The sequence below is a fragment of the Aspergillus pseudonomiae genome, assembly GCF_009193645.1.
Source record: "Aspergillus pseudonomiae strain CBS 119388 unplaced genomic scaffold BDV37scaffold_11, whole genome shotgun sequence".
In the NCBI taxonomy this organism is placed as follows: Eukaryota; Fungi; Ascomycota; class Eurotiomycetes; order Eurotiales; family Aspergillaceae; genus Aspergillus; species Aspergillus pseudonomiae.
In genome coordinates, this window is record NW_022476003.1 from 351144 (window position 1) to 366450 (window position 15307).

Genomic DNA, 15307 nt, shown 5'->3' on the forward strand with positions numbered 1-15307 from the left:
CAGCCTGAAAGGGAGGTCCACAACTGGGGTCGCGCACTTGATGGGAGCGTGATTGAGCTCGCTTGGCCATCATAGGATATGAGCATTAGAGCTTGAGCTATATCATTTTGATTCGTTGTAGCGTAGCAGTTGAAATCCACACACTACGCCAAATCCCAGCCTAAAGCCCATTGGGCACGCGTAAGACTTCGATCCCTACATTGCCTCATCGCTACGATGTCCTCTCGGGATTGCCGATTCCAATTACGTCCACGCTGATCCTAGACTAGATCAACTCCGGCTCTAAGCCCTCAAACTAAGTGATCCATTCAGAACGGAGAAATACCTCTGGATTACTGGCTACGATGAACTACTGTTAATAACTCAAACCACAAGTGGACAAGTTGATCTTACGTGGCTGGCGGCTGGCCGAGGTTCGGGGATACATCGAAAATGAGCGTAGTATCCCGCAGTGTGAAACAAATCGGAACCTCCTCTATTCCTATGGCCATCCTTTCATCCGACACCGGTTGGGATTTCTTCACGGAAGCAGAATCTCCGGTTACGATCGTCTCCCCGATGACAGGAAATCCTTGGCTACAAGCTCCGGAGGCCACCTAGCTGAAAAGGTGCTCAGCTGAAGAAATTCCAGCCTCGGTCGGCCAGAAACCGGACAAAGGTTTGAAGTCTATTGCTCCTAGTGGCGTGATTCAGATCATTGTATGAGAATCTAGACTTTTTTCGCAAGTGAGATCAACCACATTTCAAAGGATATAAGGGCGCTCCTGTTTGGTAAAGAAGAATCATTCTCGAGCATTACAAGCATCGGAAGCACTCGCAGTATCAGAATCCCTCTCATCAACCTTTTTTGCTCTTTATCTCCCTTCAGAATGACCGTTAGCCGTCCAGCTGAATATAAGGATGTCCGCACTGCGGACCTCTCCACTATCCAGTTCTCCAACCTTTTCGACAAGGACGAGGCGGAGCTGAAGAAGCTTCTCAAGGCTTGTGAGAAAGACGGTTTCTTCTATCTCGATCTCCAGAGCGAAGGCTCTGAGAAGTTCTGGAAAGACCTATACGAAATTGACAGCATCACCAAAGAATGGTTTTCTCAGCCAGCCGATGTGAAGTTGAAGACCCCCACCGTATCTCTCTCTCATGGGTGAGTTTTAGGACCTTACAACTGATCTTGACTGGACAATAAACTAAAGAAGCTTGGGAATCAGTTTCAAGGCCGTTGGTAACCAGTCGGGAGCTGTTGAATCGCTCAAAGACGGCTTCGAGGCCCTTAAGGTATGTCACTACTTTCTTCCGCATTATCAGACCCATCTGTAACAAAACTAGATTGGAAAATTCGAGCTGGATGGCCGATGGGCGCTTCCTTCCGTTGCACAGGACAACCTGGTCTTGTTCGACCAATTCACTGCCGCTTGCCATTTCATCTCGAAGCTGTTGCTCGACTGCATTTCCGATGAGCTAGGCCTCAAAGGAGACGCTCGCCTGGAGACCTACCACCGTGACGACTGCCGCTCCAAGAGCACCCTTTACTTCCTTCACTACCCTCACGGTGCTCAGGACCCGAGCCAGGTTGGCCAGAATATGCACACTGACATCGGTTCCCTCACCATCCTTTACGCGCCGCAGTGGGGCCTCCAAGTCTTCTCGCCCAATGACGGAGCCTGGGAATACGTCGAACCGCGACCAGGCCATGCTATCGTCAACGTCGGCGATACCCTGCGGTTCCTTTCGAACAAACGCCTTCGCTCCGCACTGCATCGCGTCTTGCCTCTGGGCGGAATCCAAAAAGAAGACCGCTACTCTATCTCGTACTTTTTGCGGGCGTCGGACTCCACCGAGTTCAAAGACAGCGACGGCGATGAGTCTAGCGCTAAACACTGGTACCTGAAGAAATACGAGATGTATGAGCTGCCCCATGCGATCCAAAAGGAAAAGACGACACTTTCTGGAGGAATGGCCCAGGAACTACTTGCCTCGTTCTAGATGTTCTGCCGTGGAATAAATCGATTTAGTGCTGTTCTTCTTGTTTCCCCCCAGTTTCTATCAAGCCGTTCCCTTTCCACTCAAAAAATTCTCCGTTATTAGTTAGCATAGCTTTTGAATCTACTTGATTTGCAACCAGATTCATGCATCAAGGCATGGCCCAGTGTAACGCAATCTTAATACGAGACAAAAAAAGGAATGATTTTCTCACCGACCAAATAGAGTTGATTGGCGAATCCCAAAGCCCTAGGCAGCCGCGGGTTCAGGGTCCCAAGGAATCACTGCAGCAATAATTCGTACATTAGTATGAACTATAAATTAGGATTTTTGTTAGTAGAAATGTAAACGGCGTCGACGAAATTGAAATATGCAACCAATAACGTATGTGAATGATTTTAACATATACATTTAGGTGTTTCTCTATGACAATATTGCTAAATTAGTATCGAAGCCGAATCCGAGATTTATTTTGACAACATCAACCGAGAAAATATACAACCCGCGGGGCAATACAAGAAAGATAATGACTAAAGGTGAGACTGTTACAATTTATATTTACTATATTCTATGCAAAATAGTAGTGTCGTTGCGTAGTATTCCTGTCTTGTACTGTATCACCATAACGGTACGACCATGCCTTGCCATGAAGTTGCTGAAATCACGACACTAGTAGGAAGCAACAGTTACATTGTGACAGCCTGAGGCATGCTCTGTGGTTTGCACCGTTTGCCTGTAGCTGGGTCTTTCCCTCTCACGGGCCTCGCGTCCCCACCTTCTTTCTTCCCCCTCATTATTACAATTCTGCATACGATAGCGCCATTATAATCAGTATTGAAAAGGCCGTCACAGAAATATGCTTACGGTTTGTGAGAACAAGGGTATACACTGCGAGCCGAGTCAGTCATGGAAATACTGATTGCTACTCAAGTAATTCTATTCTCGTCATTTTATCTTTCAATGCTTCTATAACCCCCAAGGTCTTGGTATCATCCGTTTCTTCCAAGCATGATCCTTTCAGCGCTGCCAAGATCGACTCCCCCTGTTTCCCACCGAGGAGCCCTGGTCTCCGGGAAACGCTATCGCAATTTGGCTCCTCTGAGACGCAGCAATCCGGAGGAAGCCCCAATGCAAACTCAATGGGTCGTATTTTAAGCTGCATGAGTTGTACAAATAACCGACCAAAAACATTCTTTGGAGATGGGACGACGAATCCCCCCAGCGAAATATTTGGCGTGGAAGTCAGAATGAAATCTCGCACCACGGGGTTGCTGGAGGCCTGGTCGAGGACGTAGGAAAAGATGCAATCGTATATCAGGACGAGCTGCAGATAACAAGACATAGCAGTTAACGAATAGGAGACGTTCATTTCCTGTTGGAATCCGGGTGTTCTGCCCCCCTCTTGGTGGGTCAGCCTACTTCTTACGATACTGAGCAGCTGCTCAAACTCGGAGATGACCTCGAATGTGCTGGAGAGCGGGTTGAATTCTCGGCTTCCGTCGCCTGCCTGTCGTTGGCAACTGCATGGGCTGCAATCCAGCTTCATAACCGTTGTGATGTCCCATGACACTGACCGGAGCAGAAATAGTTGTTTTGAGAGCTGCTGTTGCAGTCGTGGTAGTTGGAATCCAGGGTCGTAGGTTTGGTCCAGCAAGTGAAACGATGAGCATCGACTCAACGCACTTGAGTCGCTTGATGAGCCCCATAGAAAAGGAAAGTCAGTCGCTGGGTCGGGGTACTTAAGTCGTGAGTCTGCAAAATCTTGGATATACATCGGGGGGGAGACGGGCGAGAAGAGCGTAGCAGGGTCACTTCCGCCGCCATCCAAAGAGGTGGAAGCCATCCCAAAGAGATCTTCCGGTAGGATTGATCCATTCCCTGCGACAAATCCGGATTCGATTGCCCTACCGCTGTCCAAGCTTTTGGTTCGAGACTCTTGAGGCTCCCGGGTGGAACAGTGCTGGCTTGAAGGATTATTGCGCCCTGCTGGGCGGCCCGGTGTCTTTCGCAGACTGACAATGCACTCCGCCTGAGCTTGTAGGCATCTTACACAAGGCTCGAAATTATTCTCGTCCCTCCGAATACATTTGAGTTTCTGGTCCCGGCAGCGCTCGCAGGCCAAACGTCGCTTCGACATGTGCCCTGATGGATCTGAGTGGTCTGTCGCCAGCATCGGATCGACCAGTATGATCGGAAAAGAAAAACAAAAAAAAAGGTAAAATTTTGTATCTTCGACTCAGAATATTGGAAGGGGCTTGCGCCCAGGATTGATAAATCCGAATGAGACGTCGACATACCCATGAATCGCAATTGACGCGGTCCGATTTCCCAGCATCTTTATAGTATTGGCCCTGCCTAACGATTGAGTCAGGGTCTGCACGCCATACAGCCCATGTATTCCATTATTGCGTACGACCTACGAGAAGTGGCAATGGTTCAACAGTTGCTTACGCGCTTCGTGAGCACTAACCGAAGGGGGAAAAGATTGTGAATGAAAAAAAGGAGCGATCCTACCTAAAACAGCCGAATCGACTGCAGCTCGTATCCCCGTGCGGAGTTGCAGTGGAAGCAGTAATATGGCGCGTCTGACGGCGCCAATGTGACCCCAGAAAACACAGGGCCCCATGGCTGCATGTGGTTGGATTCTGCAATAAAAAGTGTCATCAAATGTCGAACCGAATACGATTGGCAGGCCGTTCCCATATCCTGGTCATTACCAATCTAAGCTAAGCGCTAGTTCTCTCGCAGATGATCTGCCTAGATTGACTTTGGCAGCTTGTGCCTTCGCCCATTCTTGGCCCGGGGTCCAGATGAGTCCATCGACCATTCCCTGCTAGGTCCCGAGGCGGCTACTCACAACAGGTAGCTATAGGCGAGATACCCAAAACAATTGATTGCCTGCAAGAAAGTACGACTATGTGGTAGGCCCACAACAGCGACTTTTTATACTTAGTCGCTCGGATCCGGAAGACCAGCGGCAACCAGCGAGCCAACGGGCGAAGGATCCGGCTGCGAGCCGGCCCGGGATCCACTTATCCAGTGGTGGCGTATTCTAGGGCTTCAACAGGACGTACTACCTGCCATATGTTGGTTTGGAGCTGAAACCTGAAACCTGAAAAGAATGGAATTCATGTCTTCAAGCCTAGCCAGTTTTGGAACGATGGAATCTCCAACTCGGCATCCACTGCGAATCTGGGAGGGCCTGAGCGTATTCGCACGGCTCTTGGCGAAGATGATCAATGATCGTCAGAGAAGACTTTGTGGGAATGTGAGTGGGCAAGTGGATGTAATTGGGGAGAGCGATTTGGGGCTAGTTTTAGATTCTATATCGAAGGATTCATTGATCTTCCGCCTTGCGTGTGCGCCTCCAATATGGTGTGCTAGGTAAGACGCCCGCGTTTGGAGTAACCTCCTCCTCGTCCACAAAAGTCCACGGCCAACGGCCCCGCCGGTCCACGTGCATCTATTGACCGCTCTCATGCCGATTTCCCCTTTGGGGCAAGCGAATGAAGGTCTGCCTAGGCTGAAGAAAATTGCGATGTGCCGTTAGCCGAGTCGACCTCAACATCTTCCTTCAAGACACAGTCCGTCGGCTCAGAAGGTATGCGGTATACCGTATCTCTTGGTGCCAATGCAGGGCCTATTCTAATTGTGTATCTGCACTATTACTGCCTGGATAAGGGCCGGACTTGTGCAACAGCAGTAGTGTAATATTGCACATTTTTGCAAGGCATAACTCTGTGATTATATATTTATGTCCTTGGGGTGTTACCCTGTGCCCAATGTCACAGTGGGGTTGCTCTCTGCCCTGCCCGGGCTTAGAATGTATTCAAAGCCTCTATTCAATTGGTTATATCTTATACATAAAGCAAGTATGTTATACATTAACAAATAGACTATTGAATCTTCATTGCTGTTGAGATATTTGATTTTGGCTATTTTATATGGAATATAGAGGTGGGATGCTCGCTGGTGAAATACGCTATCACGAATATAGTAGCTACTAGATAGTACATGCTCTTAACATTCGAGCAGTGAAGCGTATCACCGAGTCGTACCTTACTTTACTGATGTGTTTTCTACAGTTCAGTGGATTTGTAGGGTATCTCTATACTTTATTCTCCGTCATCGATGAGAATATTCAGGGCAATGGGTGTGTACTGTGCACTGAGCACTGTATGATTCTGTCTAATATTGTACCCAAAGTACCCACAACTGTAGAGTTTTCGAGAACAAGGCTTCGATAATTTACAACTTGAAGATGATAGTCAATGGAATGGACGCTGTCACGTTGTACAGGCTTAGTTACTCTTAGTGGGTGCTGTAAAATAAGAATTAATAGCTAAAATACCATTAATAATACTCTTCTTTCCAGTCAAAACTCGATATCCACAAGGTACAGGGTCTACCCTCTATTTTTATACTTTTTTGAATGCCATTTAACTTTATCTTCTTTTTTTTTTTTTTTTTTTTTTTTTTTTGAATACTCCTATATTAATCCCCTTGCCATCCCAGGACAAGAAAGAATTGTTCTTACTGTCCCTTGAAATATCCTAGAGCGCTGCATCGCCACAAGATGATCTTTGGATGCACTCGGGGCCCTCCGAATGCCATGTTTATCTCCCATCTTAAAAAACAGAGACGAAGCGATGGTGTGTTGGTGTGGATGGACGGTTCAACTGACTCGGGAATGACAGCTGCTAAGCCAAGCACCTTCTATCGGTCAACAGAGTAAGGCACAAAGAGCAAGTAGGAAAATTAGGGTCAATATTATGAAAAGGTACAACGTAACACCAAGCAAAAAGCAAAGAAGTATGGTCTAGCGTTTCTGTGCCAATGTATAGGTTTGATATGTACGGCGCGTCTGCACCGCCGGGGAATCGGGATTGTACCAAACGAAGCCATTCATATCACTTCTGCTCTTAATAAAGACACGTTGCCTTTTAAGAGTCCGATAATATCGGCTGCATTAAGAAGTCATCGTGTGCCAGCTCCTCCGCACTTGGTCGCTCTTCAGGTAACCAACGAAATATCCTCCGGAGGAAATTCAGAAAGAGCTTTCGATCTATATCAGAGAATTCTCGTTCTCTCATCTCCAACGATTGGTCAGGTATTAGAATCGACCCCGTCCAATTGCCTATGACGGAGTAGAATTTTTAACGTTATGTAATGAGGTAAAAGTAAAGGGGATGTCGGAACAAGTCATACCTTGCTCGTCCCAGAACTGGCTAGATCTCTTACTTCTTCTGAGGAACTCCGGGGGTGGAGGTCCCATAAGAGATACCATTTCTGCTAGGTGCTGCTCATCATTGAGCTGGCCTTCCCTTTTTGCGAAGAAAAGGTGGGTATCCTGCACCAAATCCCAGATCTAGGTTCTCACTCAGCATTATACTTCAACTTTCTTAGAATATTAACAACTCACCATCGGTCCAGTAGACCAAATATCGACCTTACAGTCCCAGTCCATATCCAGAATCACTTCTGGTGCCCGATAGATTCCCGGCATAATATCACCTCTATGTTTATGTTTCCCCATCCTAGCTTCGCCGAGGTCGGAAATAACTGGTGAACTAGTACATACAGGTATGGGGCGGGAGGAATATATATGACGATCATCTAACACTTTCCTGGCAATCGGTCGCATCATCTCGTCCTCTTCAATCTGAGAGAGAATTTTACTGTCCATAATCCCTTGGAGTATATTATTAGATGAGACATCTGCGGCTTCGTAAGCTTTTCGTGCATTTGAATTTCCTGAGATGTAATATTAACTTGCCAGTATGGACCACCCAGTTATCATGCATAAATGCTAGTGAGATTAAAAAAAGTTGGATACTTCTCTGTGCAAGATCTTTCGGAAATTTGTTCCCGGGGAGTAAATCTCGGAATTCGGTAAAACTCATTCCAAGTGATTGATAAACCAAGCAGAAGTGCTTTCCATAAGGACCGGTAATTTCAAATGAATCGAGAACTAAACGGACTAGACTTTTCTCAGGGTGGCTATCAGCATTCTTTAAATGCTGCGAGGTAGCTAATTCGCGCTCGGGGCATTGTCCACGAACACAAACTTTCACGGTGAAGAAACCATCCCCTCTGCAATTGTTAAGCTGGGCAAATATAATACCGAGTAGGGATATCTTACTGAAGATCACGGCAAAGCCAGACTGTGGAAGATGTGCCATATCCAAGCTTTGAAACAACCTGGTATCGAGATGCTAATACTTCGCCAATATACACAGGATAAAAGTTACGTCGATCATACAGGGGAACCTGTTCTTCTTCTACTTCTTCTTTAGAGTCCAGTTGCACAAAACCAGACTTGGGGAACCGTCGCGGGGAATTCGAAGGGATGCAGGCTATGGTTCTCATCGACATGCAATGAAATGGAGCTATGGTCGATTTTCGAGATGTATTCATACAAGCGAGACATATTACTCTGAGGCTTGCACGATGTAGACACATGGTAGTTATGTTCTGTTCTCAGATTAATCATGGAATATCTTTGCTTTGAAAGAAGGCCAGCTGCGGCTCTCACGCTCAAGGTAACAAGGTAAACATTCAACTGGAATGTCACGCTAGTCCAGAAGAGGTGTAGGCTTCTGATCCTGAATGAGTTTTAGTCATACCCCAGGTTTTGGATCTGGATGCATTATTCTCCAAGTAGCAATGAAGAGAAAAAGTATTTTGAAAACTCTGTAGTAAGAGGACAATTCTTGTATTTAGAAGGGTAAACGTATTTATAATATAAAATATCGATAGATTATAACTTTTCCGGAGTCCCAGCATCAGGGATCCACAACATCACCCTTATTCTAAAAATTGATGGCTCCACCACGCCCTGCCAGAGGATGCACGGGGGTACCAACACTCATATTACGGTTGGGGTATCGCTATGAAATAGACTAGGAAAGAGTTACTCGAGCCCAAGGAACTTATGTGCCTGGTCTTCGTAAAATGTATACCCTGGTTTATTGAATAACGTAGTTTGCACCGACAGGGGTGTTCTAGACTATCTAGAACAAATGTCATAAGGTTGAGCAGCTAGATAGATCAAGTACAAGTATTCCCCTGAAGCCTAAGCTATTCTTCTCTGAGTCATAGCATTGTCGTCGGCAGTATCACCGATATTCCCTCCTTCAGTTTTCTGCACTGTTCAGATCAGACTCCCATCTGCCGCTTTAGGCTTTGGTGGTATCGCAGCAGCACTTCTGGGCGAACATATAGCAACCGTCATCGGTCATATGGGAGAACTTGTAAGGCGCGCAGTACTGCTCGCATTTGCCAGCCCAGAACTTGCTGCAGGAGCTGGGCTTGTGGCAGGTGCCGGATCGGGCCGCCAGGTTGTTCTCGAGATTCGCCTCGGGATGGGCGAGCACACCGGCGGCGACGGTGGCGAGGACGAGGAGGAAGTTGGTCTTCATCGTGATCTGAGATGAATGGAAGGAAGGATATGTATGATCGTTTAAGATGATGTTGTGGATTATTGTTGGTGATAGTTCGAGTAGAGCTTAAACTGGACTTGATAGTGGGAAGGGAAAGGAGGTCAGATTTATACCCGAGGTGAATAGGTCATTTACAATCGAGTCTTGCTTCCACCCCCATTTTCAGGATTCAAATTTACGAGAGATGCCCATAATTGTTGGGGAAATTTCCCGCGAGCCCTTTAAATCTTCCGCTTTATGACTATCATGATGCGTATCTAGTGATCGGCGTGTCAATTCGGCCTACCATGAGTAGACAGAATACTCACCCGCGGTCCTCCTCTCCACAAGCGAAGACATAGCATGACTAGTCAGGAACCTAGGGGTATCTTTTTCCTGAAACGGTGCAGTAACTGTGGGGGGCCAAGCGATGCCTTTTCGTATCGACGGATGAAAAAGTGGACGCGACCCACAATCTTGTCAATCAGTTCGTGTTCACAGAGTCAGTGTAGTTCAATTAAGACTAAGCCACATTTCTTGCTTCGGCTAGGCTATATGAACTTTCCCAGATATCTGAGCGTCAGATTGTCTAGGTGCCAAGGCACGCTTGCGCAAGGAAGGCTCAGGTGGTCGTCAGGGTGGTTTTAAGGCAGTGGGAAATTGAATTACGTTTGACCGAGGGTTTAAACGCACAAGATCGTGAACGTAGAAGATGCACTGGATCCCAATTAGCTTTCAATAGACTGTGCAGTTGGCATGGCAGGGTAGCTATCCGTCTCGATGGAATGGGAAGAACCCTATATGGATTAGGCGACCTTCGGCGGGCATGCCAGCGGATGGGCATGGAAAGATCGGCTCATGCGGCACAAGTGGAGTCCAATCCAGTAAAAACCTTCACTAACTTCCCCTTTGCATGTACAAGTATGGATGAGTACAGCCAAGCTGCCACACTTGTAACCTCGGTGGATTTGCCTTGGGTTTCCGTGATTCGATGACAGACAAATATCTGGACTGGTATCTTTCCTGACATCTGGGTCTCTCAATCGCTCTCGCTCCCTGGCTCTCTCTTTGTGTTTCTTACGATCGCCTGTTAAATTAGCATCGTGTACCTTTCGTTGACATAGCAGGGATCCCAGCAGATAAATCGCATTTTCTTGACCGACTAATCAGACTTTCAGACGATTTAGATATCTAGTGCGAGTGAGATAAGGGTATATTGCAGCATTGACCTATGCCAAAGGTTGATTAATCCAGTTGAGTAACCGACCACATTTCTGAACAACAGTGCAAAATCCAATACAAAGATAATATAACGGGAAGATGATGAAGCTACTGAGAGGTATGCAGATATCAAAATGCCGAAATACTTCTGAGGTCAAAAGATAAAGCAGCCAACCCCGTGCTGGCAGAGCTTCCCTTAGCCAATGCTCATGCAATCGGAATAACATGTGTCGCAATCTGAAACTCGATGAGCCAGAGATACACTGCAGTGATGAGAGTCATGGTTTCCCATTTTTCTCCCAAGACGCCGGTAAGCCCGCTACCCACAAAAGCAAACTTGAATCCTTTCGACAGACTCAACGATGCATTGTGGGCGATGACAGCCACAATCTCCTTCCCATCACTGGAACACCCCATCGCTCGCTGGGAGCGACTCCCGCCTGTCTCACTCACCGTTTCCGACAGTCGCACCAGCTTCCAACCCGTTGTGTGGCCGGCGAGCTCCTTGATTTCTTTACCATGGCTTGAGCGCCACTGAAATTGTTCACAGGAGGCGTCTTTGCCGCTGCCGCCAACCGCGATCGAGAATGTCGGGCTCATGCGTTTGTATGGCTTGACACCCTCTAATGGTTCTACAATAGAGTTTTCTTGAAGCTCGCCATGCGATGCAAAGGTCACCGAGATTGGCTTTTCTCGGAGATATGGGTCACTCTGCAGTGATGCCAGAGGTGGATGCTTATCGGTCGGCCCGTCGTGAAGGATCATCGTCTGTATGCTCTTACGGTGCTGAACATCTATCGACATAAAGTACAGCTTCTCTGATGCCGATGGCCCCAAATGCAACTCCGGAGTGAATTTCATTGGCATGTAGCCATTCATGGCCGGTGGGAATTTGCTAGTTGCAGCTTGCAATCTTGTTGAGTCACTGGTCGAGCTATTGAAATGGGGGGCCTCATATTGCGGGGCCTGCTCTGTAGATACCGTGCTGTGATCATGTTCTGAGTAGGGGGGAGGCAAAGAGTCGTAGACAGCCGGACCCAATGATGGGGTGTTATGCTTGCTCATTGTGTAAGTAGCAGAAATTTGTGGTTACTGGAAGGATAAGCAGGGGAGGACGATGTGCTGTTAGTCGAAACCTGATGGATATCTTGATTCTCGTATAAATTCGTGCCCTAACCCGATTTGGATGCATGTAGCGCCAGCCAGCCTGACGATGGCATATCGTGGCAGTGCTGCCCAAACAGCCTCCTGTTTCCTTCCAGCTGAAGATAGCTTGGCCATCGCTCCATCCCTTTCTGGTTTAGCGCCCACTGCTGGTCTCTACTGTCTGATTGGTCGAATGGAAGTGCATCCCTTCGGACGAGATTCCAGGGTCAATCTTGGGAGAAGATAGGACGCTTCAGCCCTATATGATTGAGGCGTTCGAAAATCTTATCGCACAGCCTGAGCTATTCTTATGGGCCCTGGGAGCCATTAAGTGTCGGGCATCCTGTCTATATAATACTTTCTTGGGTCCCCCTGCACTCTCTGGTTCATCATACTCCTCAGACATAACTGCTTCGACTTGGTTGCAAGAAAAAGACTCTGTGACAATGGCTGGTAAGCAAGTTTGTATCCTTTTGCAAATAATCTTGTGTCATTAAAAACGCACTAGCGGAGGAGAGCATCTACATCTACGTACCCAACAAGATAGCGCCTATTATATTCGCCATAGCATTCGCTGCCTCGCTTGCTCTACACTTCTGGCAGTGCATGTAAGTGACTAAAGTCTCGGGATCCTCGCATTCGTTGGTATGGAATTGCTAACAGTCTAATGATAGCCATTACAAATGTTTCAAACTCATGAGTCTGCACCTCGTGTGCTGCTTGATGTTTACAATTGGGTTTTCGTTGCGTGAATATGGTGCCTTTCACCATTCATTCAGCAAGGCAGATCTATATACCTACATTGCTAGCACATGTTTGATTTATATATCCCCGTAAGACTACCTCTTATCATAAAAGGTATTAATTTCGAGCTAACATACATGGGAAGACCGCTCCTGGAGCTAGCCAATTACCAGGTCCTCGGTCGTATTCTTTACTATGTTCCTTATCACTCGCCGATCCACCCCGGTCGGGTCTTGACTACCTTCGGCATGCTATCCACCGTCGTGGAGGTCTTGAACGCTCTGGGCGTATCCTACATTGCGAATCCAGAGCTGCCAGAATCTACCACGAAGCTCGGCCATATTCTCATGAAAATATCACTCATAGCCCAAGTCCTGGTCATTACAGCGTTCTGTTTCTTAGCAGCAACCTTCCAGCGACGCTGCTACAGATCGGGCATTCGCACTCGCCGCATCTCCACGCCTCTCGTCACCCTATATATCAGTACCTTCCTTATTTTGATACGATGTGTTTACCGTATCGTCGAGCACTTTGGTGCCTCAAAGGTCCACGCTTCTTCATCGGGAGAACTTGAAGATCTCAGTCCTATTCTGCGACATGAATGGTTTTTCTACGTCTTCGAGGCGAGCCTCATGCTTGTCAACACCCTCATGTGGAACTGGCGGCACCCGAGAAGATTCCTCCCGGCGAGATCCAACATCTATCTTGCACAAGACGGCGAGACAGAGCTCAAGGGACCCGGCTGGAAGGACCATCGCCCGTTCCTGGTGACGCTGTGTGACCCGTTCGGTTGGTTTGACTCGAACCAGAAAAAGGAGCGGCCTTTTTGGGAGAGCAATGGGTATACACTTGTCAATAGTGCAGCATGATATATTTGGAGGGTTCTATGCTCAGAGTTGGCGTTCCTGGTGTCGATCTAGTGAGTTATTTTTAGGTCCTGCTTTTCGTGGGTTAGTTAATATGCGTGCGCGTGATTAACATCAACCAACAAGGATTTAGAGGCTAGGGGAACACAGGGTTTTATAGATATTGGGACCAGTTCATTTTAGCTGAAATGCATTTGACTGCCTAATGCTATCAAATCTGATTGCATGAAAATATCTTCCTCTTTGGTTTTCTTTTCTAAGTTGAATTGACAAGTTTTCTTTTACGTCTGTCCGGTCCTATAAACATACCAAGCCAAATACAAGACAGGGTTTGGTAGTTTTTGCTGACTTATATTGTGCAGGGATGTCTGTGAGACTCTATGCCTAAATACTCCGAAAAAATCCTTTCCTTTAGGGTTGTTAAGGGAAATGGATTGCTCTTAATGGGTGCACTGTTCCCTTCTACTCGACGGCCGCAATGAATCGAATGTTAGATGGAAACTCCGTCACTATTTCTTGCGAGATATTTCGGTGAATAGTGGCAATGAAATCACCTAGAATCAAGTATTTAAAACCGGACGAGGGGCAATACTATAATCGTACGCATGAGGTTTCACGAAGATAGGCCTGAGGAACACCGTCCGATCACCTTCACCGCATAGGTATCCTTTGAGCGTCCGGGCTTCACAACTAATACCCCCGTTGAACTACGCACTCTTTCCGCGATGTACGATATAATGGTGGTCCTGACCTTTCTCGTGGTCTTGATTGCAGGCGTATTCGGCTTTGTGCCTGAAAAGGGTGGCTTGCAATACGAACGCCTGGTAAGCAATGGTTGTCATATTGAACGTTCAACGGTGCTAACTATCCTACTTTCACAGACTAACCCGATCCCACTAACTCATGACCTCAGAGATTCGCAAGCTGTCAATCGGGCAGCAACCAATTCGTGGTGGTCATCATCCTTCGTCCACGCATCAGACGACCATGAATACTTGATCGTTGCCCACGTCGTTTTGCGGGATCTGAATGTCTCGACAGCGCTACTGCGTGCCTCTACCCTAGACATCAATGACACAGAATATTACCGACAGGTCAGTTGGCTATACAACGGATCTAGTAGGCCTCTTCACGCACACAATGAGCCTCCTGGCGTGGCTACGAAATATTTCGGATTTGTGTCTGTGGATCCAGACAATCCTCTGGACAGAATGCGTATTTGGTGTATCACTGAGCGCGTTGAGTTGAACCTCACCTTTCAGTTGTCTGCTCCTGTCATCTTGAATGGAGGTACTGGGACATTTCCGTTTGGCGATGAGGCTACGTTTCAATGGTCAATGCCTGCCGGGATTACCGATGGTCATTTTACTGTCAATAGAAAGTTTCTCACTATTGACTCTGCTCGCTCTTTGACCTGGTACGATCGTCAACTCATGTGGCCGACGAGTGGACCGTCGAAATCGAACTGGACGTGGTTTGAAATACACCTCAGTGAGCAGACAATGTCTATCTGGGCTTGGGATACCGTTGATGGACAGCGCGTCCGGTTTGCAACGGTCAGGGGTGAGCCAGGAATACACCAAGTGCTTGCCGTCACTGAGTTCACACCGTCAAGCCGCCAGTGGACTTCCCCCTGTTCTAAGGCTAGCTATTCTCTTGATTGGGTTGTGGCTCTGGCTGATGGAACAACGCTGGAACTATCCAGTGTTCGCGATGACCAAGAGTTGTGCGACGAGGAAGGAACTATTGCAACGTATGAAGGATACCTTAACGTGGCCGGCACCCGGGGTGGCCACCCTATTTCCGCGTACGGGTTGGTTGAGATAGTGCCAGCAGGCATGATAAAGAAGCCAAGTTGACTTTCAACACCATAAGGCTTTCGGAGCTCAAGATTTTGACCAGTTGACTTTTCAAACATTCAAGACTTGCCAG

At 47.3% G+C, this 15307-nt stretch overlaps 7 protein-coding genes across 7 annotated transcripts; 3 read left to right on the forward strand and 4 right to left on the reverse strand.

The window, feature by feature from the left end:
- The first annotated feature begins 653 nt into the window (after positions 1-653).
- On the forward strand, positions 654-2221 carry BDV37DRAFT_241012 (uncharacterized protein). The gene is made up of 4 exons (XM_032081132.1): positions 654-1141; positions 1206-1272; positions 1324-2070; positions 2192-2221. Exons 1-3 carry the CDS (start codon positions 870-872, stop codon positions 1978-1980), a joined length of 996 nt encoding a protein of 331 aa, XP_031944778.1. The 5' UTR covers positions 654-869; the 3' UTR covers positions 1981-2070; positions 2192-2221.
- Positions 2222-2789: 568 nt separating this feature from the next.
- Positions 2790-4271, reverse strand: BDV37DRAFT_18887 (Zn(II)2Cys6 transcription factor domain-containing protein). Its single transcript, XM_032079625.1, has one exon. The coding sequence runs from the start codon at positions 4148-4150 to the stop codon at positions 2900-2902; it is 1251 nt and encodes a 416-aa protein (XP_031944779.1). The 5' UTR covers positions 4151-4271; the 3' UTR covers positions 2790-2899.
- Positions 4272-6833: 2562 nt separating this feature from the next.
- On the reverse strand, positions 6834-8439 carry BDV37DRAFT_290747 (kinase-like domain-containing protein; the record flags this gene model as incomplete). Its single annotated transcript, XM_032088792.1, has 6 exons — positions 6834-7114; positions 7186-7345; positions 7400-7695; positions 7754-8070; positions 8120-8333; positions 8436-8439. 6 exons carry the CDS (start codon positions 8437-8439, stop codon positions 6921-6923), a joined length of 1185 nt encoding a protein of 394 aa, XP_031944780.1. The 3' UTR covers positions 6834-6920.
- A 674-nt stretch (positions 8440-9113) lies between these two features.
- On the reverse strand, positions 9114-9398 carry BDV37DRAFT_279994 (uncharacterized protein; the record flags this gene model as incomplete). The annotated part of the gene is made up of 2 exons (XM_032086458.1): positions 9114-9126; positions 9184-9398. The coding sequence occupies 2 exons, from the start codon at positions 9396-9398 to the stop codon at positions 9114-9116; spliced, it is 228 nt and encodes a 75-aa protein (XP_031944781.1).
- Positions 9399-10616: 1218 nt separating this feature from the next.
- On the reverse strand, positions 10617-11823 carry BDV37DRAFT_241019 (uncharacterized protein). The gene has a single exon (XM_032081133.1). It carries the CDS (start codon positions 11682-11684, stop codon positions 10827-10829), a length of 858 nt encoding a protein of 285 aa, XP_031944782.1. The 5' UTR covers positions 11685-11823; the 3' UTR covers positions 10617-10826.
- A 388-nt stretch (positions 11824-12211) lies between these two features.
- Positions 12212-13378, forward strand: BDV37DRAFT_269240 (uncharacterized protein; the record flags this gene model as incomplete). The annotated part of the gene is made up of 4 exons (XM_032084328.1): positions 12212-12218; positions 12274-12373; positions 12440-12598; positions 12655-13378. The coding sequence occupies 4 exons, from the start codon at positions 12212-12214 to the stop codon at positions 13376-13378; spliced, it is 990 nt and encodes a 329-aa protein (XP_031944783.1).
- Positions 13379-14100: 722 nt separating this feature from the next.
- BDV37DRAFT_290751 (uncharacterized protein) lies at positions 14101-15234 on the forward strand (the record flags this gene model as incomplete). Its single annotated transcript, XM_032088793.1, has 1 exon — positions 14101-15234. One exon carries the CDS (start codon positions 14101-14103, stop codon positions 15232-15234), a length of 1134 nt encoding a protein of 377 aa, XP_031944784.1.
- Between the last annotated feature and the right edge of the window lie 73 nt (positions 15235-15307).

Excerpts from the sequence above, each read along its gene's own strand:
- BDV37DRAFT_18887 (XM_032079625.1), bottom strand. The coding sequence starts at position 4,150 with ATGCTGGCGACAGACCACTCAGATCCATCAGGGCACATGTCGAAGCGA.
- BDV37DRAFT_241019 (XM_032081133.1), bottom strand. The coding sequence starts at position 11,684 with ATGAGCAAGCATAACACCCCATCATTGGGTCCGGCTGTCTACGACTCT.
- BDV37DRAFT_241012 (XM_032081132.1), top strand. The coding sequence starts at position 870 with ATGACCGTTAGCCGTCCAGCTGAATATAAGGATGTCCGCACTGCGGAC. Across the intron at positions 1,142-1,205 it reads ACCGTATCTCTCTCTCATGG|TTTCAAGGCCGTTGGTAACC; the intron begins GTGAGTTTTAGG and ends CTTGGGAATCAG. Across the intron at positions 1,273-1,323 it reads ACGGCTTCGAGGCCCTTAAG|ATTGGAAAATTCGAGCTGGA; the intron begins GTATGTCACTAC and ends TAACAAAACTAG.